Here is a 14,207-nt window from a genome sequence, read left to right as displayed (position 1 = left end):
GTCGCCCACCCACACTTCGTTACTTCTTTTCTTTTTCTTACTTATTTTTTACCGCATGGGCTACCGTATAAACTTTATAAGTTACACGAAGGCGCGCTAGCCTTATTCGTGAGAAAGCTGCAAACATGGCCTGCAGGAAGCAATATCCCCAATTAATCGTTCTTAATCCGCTTACTGATCCGTTCGTATTCCGGCAGCCCTAAGCCTATTCTCTTTTGTGCTTTGTTCTTCTCGGTTATCGTCGTGTGTTTGTCGTTCGACGAGAAGATAATGAAATCTAATGAAAATTAGTCGTTTGGACATCCTCACTGTAGCTCCTTTGGACCACCCGCACTTTCTCATGGCAGTGCGATATCACGACACGCGAAAGCAAACGCTTTTAATAAGAGTTTCTGTCCTCCAGCCGTTCACCTTCTCTGTATAAGCGGAATAAGCTTGGCACCGCTATTTAACTCCCGTTTCAAGGAAGCTCTCATAGGAATGTGTGTGTATATATATATATAGTACGGAGAAACAGCGACACGAGTTCGTACGTACGCCGTGCACCACTCACCACAGCACCGCCGCCAGCCAAACATGCTTATACTCAATAATGTGTGTGTCGTCTCTCAAATGTCCCGCTACCTCTTGACACAACCACTGACTCGTCGAGCAATGTCGCACGGCGTCAGGATGTGCGGACACCCACAGCGCTAACATTCAGACTGTCTATATACGCAATAAGAAGGCGGCGCCAACTCGTCCAGGACGCCGTCCTTATCAGCTACCGAGTCACATTCGCGCGTGTCTCTTTCTGACGCTTGCTGCCTACCGAGATGACATGCTCGCCGTGCGCGGCCCTGTCTGGTCAGCGCTTCTGCAGCCGCCGTTGCTGATCGTGTCGTGACCCAGAGAAACACACACCCGCACACGCGCGCGCGCGCGGATGTCTGTGCTCACGAAACTCTCGACGGGCGGTGCGTGAGGCAGCTGCCAAGCGCGGCTCTCCTGCCCGCCGCGGTCCGCAATTAGTGGCGCTAAAAAGAAGCCCCGCACCACGACACGACCGCCGCCGCTATGGCTGACCGCGAGACGACTGCGCACCGTCGTCGCACTGCGGGACCGTCGACGGTGCCGTTCCACTTCTCTCGTCTGCCAGCCGAAACACGAAGCCCCGGCAGAAGGAGACCCAGCTACGCTGCTTCCTTTAGGAGACCTTTCTTTCTTTTTTTTGTTTCTTTCTTTCTTTCTTTCTTTTGTGCTCACGTGTTCCTCTCCACGACAGAACCTCCGGACCGCTTGTCCGCAGTGTCCTACTTCGCCCATGCGGCGCGACACCGCCAGGAGGACCTGTCACAAAAGAACTCGCTGTCGTCGCCACCGTGCGAGTCGCGAGCGTGTTTCAAAGAACGCGCCGTGTTGTGGCGGCATAGCCGTAGCCGGTCCCGAGAGTGAAACTGGCGCGCTCATTGTTGTTTTGTGTCTCCCCAAGATAAAGCAGAGTCCTCGTCGTCGTCGTCGTCGTTGTCTTTGAGGCACAACGCGGAACAAGCGAGAAAATGGCGCTATAAATGAGAGCGAAGGCTCTGTCGTCGAGTGCTCATCTAAACCCTTCCCTCCGTTCCCCTCCCAGGGTGCTCTGCCTTGCCTGGGTCATTGCATTTCTCAGTATACGCTCTTGTATGCGAAACAATCGGACAGTGACAGCGCCGTTATAGGAGCGGTGCCCGACACTGCCTACACAGTAGAGGAAGTGACAGGGAGCAAACTTTGTGCCTCGATAGCGCTCGAAGCAACGCCGCAAGGACAGGAGTGATAATCTCCCGTAAATCATGCAAGCTGCAGGAAAGTCCCAGGGCTGGGAACAACGAGAACTGTTTGCACACGATCGTGTTAACATCATGTCTGATAAGAAAACATGAAGTGTTGTGACTTATTGTTGACGAATTCACGAGAGCGGAGAAGGGGTTAGAGACCTCCGTTTGTTTCTAAATAGAGTGTAGCATGTACGAACGCTCTACCGCCATCCCGCAATGCGCTCAAAAATCGAGTAAATCGCTCGAGACTGACTTGCGCTATGAGGGGTGCCAGAGCGTCATACACACGGAGCAAAGACGGTGTGTTGAAGTCCACCTAGCATTTAATATGTGCGCGTTTGCACGCGCAAAAGGGACGACTGCCTTTTAAGGCTGAACTTACCTAAAACACCTCAAGCAGCACCACGCGGAAAATGGGGTTTGCGCGTATGTCACTGCAATATCCGTCAAAAGCGCTAGCAAAAGTACCTCAACTCATAAAACGAGTTGATATTACGGTGTTCTGACCTAACGTATTCAATTAAACACAGATTCACAGTAATAAAGAAAGAGGCTGAATAAAAGATATGCAGCGTATATCCTACTAAGCGCGGCAAAGCTAATAACGGCACGAACTAAGTTGCACGAGCGCTACACTTCCCAAGAGAGGGTTTAGTAGTGCGTAATGCGTATACATGCAGACAACGATAACCGAAACCGAAAATTTTACGCACGCATTCCCAAATGCACGAGAACTAGTGTAGGAAACAAATAGTACGACAAGAACGTGCTCACCCACATGTGAGATGAAAAACTGTTGCGCCTTCTCACTACTAATGCTTACGTTCCTAAGTGTACAAGCGTATGCAAGTTTGCCTACGTAAATAAAATTTTTGCGTGCCTTCCCCTCCCCTCCCGCTACGCACTTCTCACGCGAACACCCTTTTCGGTGGACCTGTTCCCGAGTGCGATGCCCAGCAACTCAAGTTTCGAGACCTTGACGGTATATATAGTTGCCGGCTTCAGGGGATAAGAGTTACTTTCTCTACAGAGGCTGTACAGCCAAAAATTGACAGCATCAGGTACGAGAACAATAGCCTCAGAAGTCTGACGCTGAGAAACGCCAGAAATGTACTTTCCTTGTTGTTGTTCTTCCACGATACGTAAACGCGTGCATACCTGTACGAACGATTGTGAAAGCGTTGTACACTTCCTGATCCCTTTGTATTTCTTCGTCGCTTTGTTCTGCTCCACACTGCAAAAGGTAGGCAAAATCGATTTAATCATATTTAGTGTCCGCGCTTTCGATAATCGACGTTGTTCTCCCTGTTATTTTGGAATATTCAGCGGAACAAAACTAAGTGTGGCCCAACTTTGCCCAACCCCTATATAGAGTGACCACGAAGTTGTTGTCGTTGTTTCAAATGATGATTCGATCCTCTTCTAACGGCGCTCCGTCTTCCTCGTGCGCAGCCGTAGGAACAGCCAGGACAACAAAGGATGGGACGTGTTCGTGGTAACCCCGAACGCCGAGGAGGACGAGACCGTCAACTCCAAATGGGTGGACATCACGCTCAAGGTGCTCAAGGTGGTCACCTACTTCATCACCTTCGGCCTGGTGCTGTCGTCAGCCGCGGTCTCTAAGGGCACGTTGCTCTTCATCGTCTCCCACATCGCCAAGAGAACCGTGCCCGTCTGCAGAAGCGGCCTCGGTGAGTAACCCCGACGGCGTTGAACACGCAAACGCAGCTCCCGACTCGATACATTATGTAACGGCTAATGATCACTGCAAAAATTTTCTCTATACCGAACAAGGGCAAAGATGCGAGCAGTATCACGAGAGGGTCGGATATATCATGTTGGAGCCACGTTTGAGGGATAACAGGCAGTATTAACCTGATGGTCTAACCACTGGCCAGGTCCTCTTGCAGATCATAGAAATAAGCCTCTCAATGCTGCCTTGATGAGCCCTTCGGTGAGTCCCTTGATGCTACCCTGGATCTGCCCCTGTCGTATAATTAGTGTGAGCGCTGCGTGTGCATTTCACCTTCCTCATCTGTGCATACTCGTCATCACCACTCGGGGCCGTAATAGTGGGTGGCTCGCTCGCTGAAATAAAACGAAGACCTGGGGCCTAACCGTTGTCTCACAAGCGGTGGAGGCGCTGGGTATGTACAGATGAGGAAGATGAAACGCACATGCAGCGCTCACTATAGGGAGGTAGTCAATAGGGAGGGAGTCAAGGGCATCGTCGATTCGTGGCACCGGGTATACGCGCCTTCGCGCATAATCTTATTGAGTGCTCTACAAACGACGCAAAATCGTACAGAACCGTCCTTCTTCTGGACTAGCACAAAGGCGACGACTAAGAGCTTGATGACAGCATATAATGTAACGATTGAGCATGTCGTTGACATTTTACTCGCTGATATTCTGCTCCGCGGACGACGCGCGATGTGGGCGGCGGCGTACAATCAAGCTGCCGTCGGTTTCAATGCGATGCACTGCGACGGAAGTGCGACCGAGAAGCTTTGAGTGGACGTCAAATAAACATGCGTGTTTCTGAAGCAGCACGAAAACGTTTTCTTTCTGCGCAACAGTGAGATCGTCGTCTACTGTGGCTGTTGAAGCTGCCGTATCAGGAGGTGAAGGCAAAGGTCTTGCTTCCATGTGAAGGGGAACAAGTGTAACAGGTTCGGTGTCCGTAAAACAACAGCGGTGCCTTGGGGCATCGCGATCGGTGAAAGAGTTGGATTAAATGCCGTGACAAGCGCGCTTCTGTCGTGAAACCTCCGAACCACCGTTTCACTCCCGTGGAAGTTTCTTCTCACCATTGTTGCCGTGGTTCCGAGATTGTTCACGTTTCGCGTCCCAAAAAGTTTGCTCGGCGTTCCTTGCCAGCCTAATTTGCGGCCGGGCGGCTTGCTTCAGTGCGCGAGGGAAATTAGTGTGAGCGCTGCGTGTGCCTGTCGTCTTCTTCGTGTGTGCATGACCACCACTTGGGGCCGTAATAATGTCTGGCTCGCTCGCTGAAATAAAAGGAAGACTCGCGGCCTAACCGTTGTCTCACAGTATTACCATTTCCGTATTGTCAGAGCACCGAAAAGGCAACCGTGAGAATCGGTGCTTTCGGTGCCATCTTGTAACTCTGAGTGCAAACAAAGCTCACGAAACTATAATTATTGCAATGGCGAACTATGCGGTACATAGCTGTTGGTGCAAAGGCGTGGGCAGCAATGTAAAAAGTAATATGTCGTTTCTCTTTCCTTTGACGAGAGGAGTCGTGCAACACAACAACATTTCCAGAGCGCTGCAGTTGAACAAATTGGACATACGATCTCACCACCGGCGCTGTTTCTGCCGCACTATCGGCGTTCTCATATTCTGTAAACAGCAACATGTGTATGGGCAGGCTGAAACTCGACATTATTATTTTACTCTCATAACTTCGGCGCGGTACCAAAATAAAAAAAAACCTGGGTTACCAAAGCAAATATTGCGCTAGTAAACGCTAACAATAAATAAGCTCGATATATGGAAAAGAGGAGTGAGAAGAAAAGGTGACGTGAAATCATGCTTTTCCTAAAAAAAAAAAAAATCGCAGCATAAGGCTACGCGAAAACGTTTTTCAACAATATTCTTTTACAAGGGCAGCAAATAGTATCAAGAAAGAATAGAACTCAATCATTTGCTACGGTACTTGGCCTTTAATAGACAATCTTGGATTACTATAGAGAAATATTCAAAACCAGTTGCGGTACAAAAATACCTTCAATATTAAAGGAAGCTGCAGTCGCAAGATATGTAAAGGAGAAGATGCTGCTGAAGATTGTCTAATACGTGCAGATATAGCTCACCCGTTCCATTTTTGTTACAGCCGTTGACCGCGACAAAGATCATGAAGCAACAATATCGGACATCGAAAAGATTGCCTGGCTGTGGGTGCTCTTCTTTATACTCATAATCCCGGAGCTGTTCACACTCTTCCGAAGCAGCAGGATATGCGTCTTCAAATCCTATCGGCGGCCGGACAAGAGCACATTTTTCACGGTAAGTATCACGCGTGTCTGTCTTGGAAAACAAACGCGAAGTTGAGTGCATGCAATCCTGTCAGATTTTTGAAAACATTGTCGTGGCTGCTCGGTTTTACTCACTTTGTTTTCATCACTTTGTCGTCGACGGACGCTTCAAGGGAACATAGTTTGCTCGCTCGCACGACGCAAGCTTTCTGAAATTATCATAGCATCTCTAATTGCAGTCACAGACCCTTTCTTTCGGTGGCAAGTGCAAACTAGCCCTCCCCGCAGCTACACAAGAAGACAGGCGGAAGAGAAGGAGCGACATAGAAGTTAACTGCACTTTGTCCAGCATTGGAAAGAACTATACGCCAAATGCGTAACTGTTGTGAACGCCAAGAGAACAAAGGGTACCTATCATCCTCGATATGACATCTGCCAGATCTTTCTCTCTCTCTCTCTCTTTCTCTCTCTCTCTCTCTCTTGAGACCGCTTTAAACTGGTTGAACTCAAGAACCTTTTCACGGGTTGCATCTGTGACCATGGCGGCCTCCATCACCGGCGAAAATCGCAGTCGTAGAAGCGCACTGCATAAAGTGCGCCAGCCTGCCTGATCGTCTGTGCATTTCCGCTGTGAAGCATCATGTGTGGACAAAGTGGCACTTCTCCCCCTTTTCCTATCCATCACATATTTTCCATTCACCTCCGTGTAGTCTATAGCGAACCAGATATCAGTCCGATCGACCTTCTTATCTTCCTTTTATTTGCTTTCCTTCTCACTCCGAGTGGCCGGTAGATTGATAAATCAGGCACTCACAAATATATATTTCGTTTCTCCGCTCCCACACCTCTAGTGACATCTTGCACATGTAAAGCTTGATTGGCACTTACGAGCTAAATACACTTAAGTGAATACATAACTGTCAAGGAGACGTGCTTCATGCTAACAGCTTGGTGATGGGTGAAAGAGACAAAAGAACTGCAATGAATGGAAAGGTTAATATGAATCTGTAGCATAAACAAACTTTGCAGTAAAGGAGGCTCGTGGTTCAGTCGATAGAACTTTTCGCTCTCGAGTTATTTCGTTAATTATTTATGCTAATCGCGATTAATATCAGGCCACTTCTTTCTCTAAAGTATGTATCAGGAAGAGCGTAGGTTTGGTCAAGTTGGTATTCCATAACTTTTAGGTTTTTAGCGCACAAAAAGGGACGAGAGACTGTGTCCTCATCCCTTTGGCGTGGACATGTGGCGCTGTGTCCGCGTCGTACATCTGTCTCTCGACCCTTTTTAGGCGCTAAAAATCTAAAAGTTATGTATCAGGCTTACAAGTTGCCCACTAGGCCACCAGTGCTTCGCTGATCTCAAAGAGCGCATGCTTATACAGCCTCACGACATTACAAAGTACCTGAAGAGGTCAATGTCAGCGACTTCAGCGCCACCAAATGCTTCGCGCGCAACCTTGCTCAGATCTCAGCGGGCTACAGTATTTTGGAACAAACGCACATGATGTTTACTTTTTCATCTTTAACTTACAATCCCGGAATGGTTCCTTCCCATCCACGTGTCGCAGTTTAGGTGTTAGGTGATTCGTAATTCTTGTTTAAGCCCCTGAGTGAATGATTATCATAGACTAGAGAACAAGAACGAACAAGGAATAAACTATATAGCCTAACGTACGTCAACGCGGTCAATGAAAATTCGTGAGCACGTTCCCAAAAAACTTATGTTTAACGCGCCGCAGGTGTTCCTCATGGAGACGCTGCACACGGTCGGGCTCTGCATGCTTGTCTTCGTGGTCCTGCCCGACCTTGATGTGGTCAAGGGCGCCATGCTCACCAACTGCGTCTGCTTCGTGCCGAGCTTCTTCAGCATGCTGTCGCACTACAAGGGCGAGAGCAAGCGCTTCGCCAAGATCATCCTGGACGCGCTCAGCTTGCTCGCGCAGGCGACCGGCTTCGTAATCTGGCCCTGGGTGGTGACCGGACCGCGGACGTGGGCCGTGCCCATCGCCGTGTTCCTCACGTCGTTCCGCTGGTGGGAGAACTACGTGGATCGGCGTTCTCCCATCCGGTTCGTGTCCCGGCTGGCCGAGATGAAGGACGACCTGCGGAAGAGCCGCTACTTCACCTACATCTTCGTCTCCTGCTGGAAGATTATGGTCATACTGGGCTGCATGACGGGCTTCATGAACCTGACCCTGGACAACGTGCTCACCATATACCGCAACTTCGCCTCCGGTTTTCGCACCCACAAGATCGACGTGGTCCAGGTGCGGAGTCATACACTGGGCGACCTTCCCGATCTGCCGACTGCGAGCCCGCTGGACGACGACGTGACCATAGTGGCCAGCGAGTGGACGCCCATCTTTGTCGCGGCCATCCAGGTCTTGTCCAGCCTGCTCTGCTACGTGTCGGCCAAGTTCGCCTGCAAGATCTGCATTCAGGGCTTCAGCTTTGCCTTCCCCGTGAGCTTGACCATTCCAGTGTCCATATCGCTGCTCATCGCGGCCTGCGGCATGCGCACGGAAGACGTGTGCTTCTTCGAGAGCTACATCCCCAAGTACCTCTTCTGGAGGTGTCCCGCCGGAGAGTTCTTCCAAGAGTTCATCACCACTCAGCACGCCTGGATATGGCTCGCCTGGCTGTTGTCGCAGACCTGGATAGCGGTGCACATCTGGATGCCAAAGTGCGAGAGGCTCGCCAGCACTGAAAAGTGAGTCGCGTACCTCAAAAGCTCGGCACGAGTGCTACACGACCTGCTCACAACATTTTATGAATCCGTGCATACCTGAAAATAATGTGGAAAACGACAGTGACGCGAAAAGAAGGGCAAAGGACGAGCATGCGCCTCGTCTTCCGCATTATTTTCAAGTATGCATACATTCCAACAAGACCAGCTGTTTTAATCTATACAGTATTTAAATTCTTGTCTAACTGGCTCTGATTTGTGTCAACCCTTTAACAGCGTTCGTCCTGGTCCTTTCTATCGTGTTGCCGTCGTTTTCCAGGCTGATTTCAATTACTTATCGTTTCCAAGTGGCCCAGCCTTCTACTGCACTGAAATATTCGTGCAACAGTGCCACATATGAGCAACCTCTGTGGCATGTGTCACTGCAATGGCCAAACCTTTTGCTATAGTAGGAATTTTAATCACTAAGCAATCACATGTTAAACTGCATGTGCTGTAAAATATTTTACACCCTTAATGGAAGGATGCCGCATAAGACACCCACGACACACCCTTATTTTTTGGCAATTATTTTTAAATGTAGGGCGAAACTCTGTCGAAAATAAACGGTGTTACAGCGTGTATAAAGGGAATATTTCACCAGTTACATGTTATAAGGGTGCTAAGGGTATTTTATTTGGCAATGCAGTAATATTGACGATGCCGTTACAGAATTATATCTGTCAATCTCTGTCCTGGGGCGATGTTGGATTAACAGTTATATGTTTCCCAATAGAACACGCAAGCGGGCACAATAGATTTATCAAATCTCCATAGATGACAGTATACTCATGCGACACAGCTTCCGAATGGTACCCTCCAATGTATGACTATAAAATACCTATTGGATGACTTGCTACGTCTCACGACATGATCTGCAACTTGTGCCACTAAGTTTCAGAACTATCTGTTTTTAGTTATGTGTCATTCGTCTACTGTGTGCTTAAAAACATTGTTGCCGTATCAAAAATTGGTGGATGCTACGAGTTTGCGCCAAAATGCAAATATGACTGCAGAGTTCCCTTGCTTTCATTTACTTTGACCAGTATTATATTCAGTCTGAGGATAGATCTTTACTCACAGGAAAGGGGAAGAGGCTAGCTATCTGTGTGTTATTGTACTCCGTCCACCCTGCTGGCGCTGAGCCGTGCTCCCACATGGGTTGCAGAAAATAGCGCTAGCCTTTTCTCCTTCCCCTCAAGAACCACTTCTCTCTCTCTCTCTCTGTTGACGGTCATTTTGTTAAATTTTATACCATTCAACTTGAAGACCATAATTTTGCCTTTGCACATGTTAAAACCTGGCGTTGTGAAGGATGTAATGAACGTAATTCCACCCTCGATAAGGATGTTCCTCAATGCGAAGCACTAATTTCGAGGTGTGTATGGGTCTGAGTTATAGACACATAAAAAGACCGTTATGGGTGAACATTGACCTGCAGTGTCGGAACTCCGTTAATGCGATTATTAGGCAGAAGTTAGTGTCTCGCGAATGCGTATATCCGACAAATTTCACGTTTGAAAATGACCATTTCAAAGCAGTCCCTAAAGCCTTATGCACATCACAGTTGTGATAGGGAGCACGTGATGAAGAAATAGGTAATGTTAAGCAGCAAAAAGATGTGTAACAAATCCCATCATCTCCGTACAAAACGTAAACAATGTAATTAGCAAACGTCCACGCGCGCGGTGGCAATTGCGTTCCTAAGAAACTAACGATATGTGTTGCTTCTCCTCCCAGGCTCTTCGTGAACCCAATGTACTGTGGCGCCTTGATCGACCAGTCGCTGGCATTGAATAGGAGGAGGGACGACGAAGGAGAAATCAAGAGCGACGTAAGGAACACATTTTTTCTGTATTCTTCATCTTCTATTTATTTATTTATTTATTTATTTATTTATTTATTTATTTATTTATTTATTTATTTATTTATTTATTCGTTTGTTTGTTTGTTTGTTTGTTTGTTTGTTTTAATAATCACACTCGTGCTGAGGGGACTTTAGTAGGGGTAATTGAACATTTATACACAAAAATATTGCACTTAATATTTCGCGCGTGATTAAATATTAAAGCATTAAATGTACCAGGCACTGGCTATAGAGAGATCCTTATAACACGAAGGTACCAAAACAGCCACAAATACAAAAGAACAGTCAAGTACACGCACAAACTAAACAATGAGCGTATTGCTACAACTCATACATGGTTTCGCAGAACTGTGAAAATTTTTCGCCACAGACAGGCATTTATACGCACAAATATTGCGCATGATACTGCATGGCGCGATAGAATGTTGTAGTGTCAAAAGTACACAACACTAGCTATGCAAACATCCCTGTAACACAAATTTACGGACACAAATACGAAAATAAAGTAAAGTACAGACGCGAATACAAAGACATAAAGACAGACATAAATACAGAAGAACAGTCAAGTACCCACATGAACTGAACATTGAGCATGTTGTCAGAACTCACAACTGGTTTCGCAGAGGTGTGAAAAATCGTCGTCACTGGCAACCTCAATGACAGCACGGAGGAGCCGATTTCGATAGCTTATGGTGCGGGGAAAGCCTGCATTCCTGAAAGTAAGCGTGCGAGATGGCATGGGGTATCGGGGGTGATTCTTTGCATTGCCCTATGTTGCGAAATCCCACGCAATTTCCCACGCCCACGCCCTATGTTGCGCAATCCCACGTTAATTTGCGCCTCTCTTGCAGGAACTTGCCCTGGACGCACACGACGACAACGACATCTCGCAGTACTACGAGACGATATCGATCCACACCGAATCCTCGAGCAACCAGAACGGCAGGACAGCGTCGTGCGCAAAGACTGCCGATCACATCATTCGAATCTACGCCTGCGCCACCATGTGGCACGAGACTGCCGAGGAAATGATACAGATGTTGAAGTCTGTCATCAGGTGTGTGTGTGTGCGTGCGTGCGTGTGTGCGTGCGTGCGTGTGCGCGTGTGTGTGTGTGTGTGTGTGTGTGTGTGTGTGTGTGTGTGTGTGTGTGTGTGTGTGTGTGTGTGTGTGTGTGTGTGTGTGTGTGAGAGAGAGAGAGAGAGAGAGACAGAGAGAGAGTGGGGGGGGGGGGGGCACGACGCTTGAAGGTGGTATATAAGTGGCGGCGCTATAGAAGGTCGAAAATCGACTCCTCGCGTCCATGAGTTCAGCCGCACGTGCGGAAAGCGCACTGTGGTGTAAAGAATCGGATTTTGAACATCTGCGTGAAAGTGATCAGTTCATGGTTGCAGTAGAACTGAAATTGACGAGTTCATGTGGAGACCGCTATCGCACTTGCTTCATGCCCTAACAAAACCATGAACGAGGTAGTTTCGAGTGGTAGAATTGCTGTTGGTTTTAATTCTGCTGTTTTCTTAACTTTTCGAATCAACTGGGGATCTATAGAGCGATGAAGAAAGAAAGAACCTTTATATAGTACAAAACGCTTTTGATTTCGAGAAAGAACGACTTTAACTGAGGAAAATTCGATGAAAATTGAGAGAAAGTGATAAAGGTAGTGCTGTTGTACCTACTATTTAAGCAAAAAATATATCTGTTAATTCTGCGCAGGATGGACGAAGATCAAAGTGCCAGAAGGAATGCTCAAAAGTACCTGCGCATCGTCGACCCAGATTATTACGAATTCGAAGGTATGCGTCTTTACTCCTCCTTACTGATGTCAGATGTGCCTGTGTTTGTGAATGTGTGGACACTCCCCAAAAGAAAAAAAAATGAAACTCAGATGCTCAGATTTTAGTCAAGTTTCACTGCACCATGCTTGTTTTGCTTTTCTGTTTTTCTCACTCTCGTGCACTCTTTGTTTCAGTCCACGTCTTCTTCGACGACGCCTTTGAATTGAGCGACGACAACGACGAAGAAATGGTCGTAAACCGATTCGTCAAGCAGATGGTGCGCGTGATCGACACAGCTGCTAGGTGAGCCAGATTTCTAAAATTGGGGTGTTTCACTCTTTCATTCGACGTATATTCCAGCAATGTGGACGCTAACACCTCGCATGATTAGTGCGGAGAATGTGCCGGCATCTCTCACTCCTTTGAGGAACGACTTTTTTCTGAAGTATCAAAACAGGCAGAGATCGTTTCTGATTGCTGTCACTGAAGACTTGTTCTTTGTATTTATTTACGTCGATGACGAAGTGAGCCCGCATTTATTTTGAATGTGGAAAGCGTCTTGCCTTAGTCCCTATTTATTGATTTTGCTTAAGCAAGGAATCTCCAAGTGAGTGAAAAAACGACAAATTTATGTTATTGGAAATAATTATCAGGCTTGTTAGATGTGATCTCTCACATCCTAAGAGTCCACTCGAAACCTACACACCAGACGACTATTTATTAAAGGTAAATTATGCGGAATTGCGCATCCACCTTTATAAATAAACATATTCCTCAACCGCACTTCGTTACACACGCTTACATAGTTGAGCTAAATTTAAATATTATATAACTTTTTTCCTGTTTGAGTGAAGAAGCAAGCAGTTCGTTGAATCTATTTTTGTCAGCATGGATTAAGCAACGCTGCGTGTGTTCGACCAAACTCTTGGCATTAAGCAAATGTATATTAGGTTTCCTTTCGCTTCATTATTATCAGTTTTTCCTCCTTTCAGAACACCAAAGCAAGAAAATGTGTCTTGAGCTTTCCTGCATTACTTGACCATGCGAAGACATTTTGTAATTTTGCGATGTGCTTCGTTTTTCCGAGAGGTGCTGTCGGCGCCGGCTGCTGAAGTTGCTGAAAACGCAGCATCGTTGTACCTTAATGACCACCGGCAAACATACATCATCAGCAATATGGGTGAAAGAATTTTAAAAGCGCTTTAGCAGCGGTGATCTTTTCGGTTCGCAAATTACTCAATCGTTCAGCAAAGTACAATGCTTGGCTAGTTGGTGCATAGCTGTCGATGTTTGTGGCGCAAAAGGTGCCAGCAAAGGAAAGGAGAAACGGACAAAAACAGCACTCGTTCTGTCCGTTCCTTTCTTCTCTTCTTTTGTTAACATTATGAGTCACAAACATCGACAACTCACTCGTTCTTTACCATTATCATCATACAGCACTCTCCAACATGCGTTTCTCCATCACTCTGTCGCTCGTTCGCTCACTCGCCGTTAACACACGCAGCAACGTCCACCAGTGCAACATCCGGCTGAAGCCTCCCAAGAAGCTGCCGACGCCGTACGGCGGCCGACTCGTGTGGCAGATGCCGGGCAAGAACAAGCTGATCGCCCACCTCAAGGACAAGGGCAAGATCAGGCACCGAAAGCGCTGGTCGCAGGTCATGTACATGTACTACCTGCTGGGCCACAAGCTCATGGAGCTGCCCATCGACGTGAGCCGCAAGGCGGTCATGGCTGAGAACACCTTCGTTTTGGCGCTGGACGGGGACATCAACTTCCGGCCGCACGCCGTGCAGCTGCTCGTGGACTTGATGAAGAAGAACCGCGGCCTGGGCGCCGCTTGCGGCCGCATCCACCCCGTCGGCACAGGTACAGTGCACGCGCTAGAGACTTGCAGCGACGTATAGAAGTGGGGCGAGCGGGTCACTTCTATAGTCGCTTCCAAGTATCCGCGTTACATGTATCCGAACTCGCTTCCGAGTTCCGAGTATACACAAAACACGGGAAATGCGGACAGGAGCTCACTGTTACCTGAGATGTGTCTT

The 14,207-nt window shown here is 47.6% G+C and overlaps 2 protein-coding genes across 2 annotated transcripts in view; one reads left to right on the top strand and one right to left on the bottom strand.

Annotated features, from left to right (window-relative positions):
• The window catches only part of LOC135918572 (proton-coupled folate transporter-like), a 147,722-nt gene that overhangs the window by 111,959 nt on the left and 21,556 nt on the right, over positions 1-14,207 (bottom strand). The gene's annotated exons all lie outside the window — the stretch shown is intronic.
• kkv (hyaluronan synthase-like protein kkv) overlaps positions 1-14,207 on the top strand; it is a 95,688-nt gene that overhangs the window by 72,012 nt on the left and 9,469 nt on the right. Inside the window, exons 3-10 of the mRNA XM_065452181.2 lie at positions 3,249-3,487; positions 5,653-5,825; positions 7,536-8,506; positions 10,262-10,355; positions 11,240-11,445; positions 12,101-12,180; positions 12,357-12,465; positions 13,667-14,031. Of these exons, the coding sequence (XP_065308253.2) occupies positions 3,249-3,487; positions 5,653-5,825; positions 7,536-8,506; positions 10,262-10,355; positions 11,240-11,445; positions 12,101-12,180; positions 12,357-12,465; positions 13,667-14,031 (2,237 nt within the window). The remainder of the gene's footprint in view (positions 1-3,248; positions 3,488-5,652; positions 5,826-7,535; positions 8,507-10,261; positions 10,356-11,239; positions 11,446-12,100; positions 12,181-12,356; positions 12,466-13,666; positions 14,032-14,207) is intronic.

This window comes from Dermacentor albipictus, chromosome 1 (assembly GCF_038994185.2).
Source record: "Dermacentor albipictus isolate Rhodes 1998 colony chromosome 1, USDA_Dalb.pri_finalv2, whole genome shotgun sequence".
Taxonomy (NCBI): Eukaryota; Metazoa; Arthropoda; class Arachnida; order Ixodida; family Ixodidae; genus Dermacentor; species Dermacentor albipictus.
The sequence above is the reverse complement of the archived record's forward strand: the minus strand, read 5'-3'. Positions and strand labels throughout refer to the sequence as shown.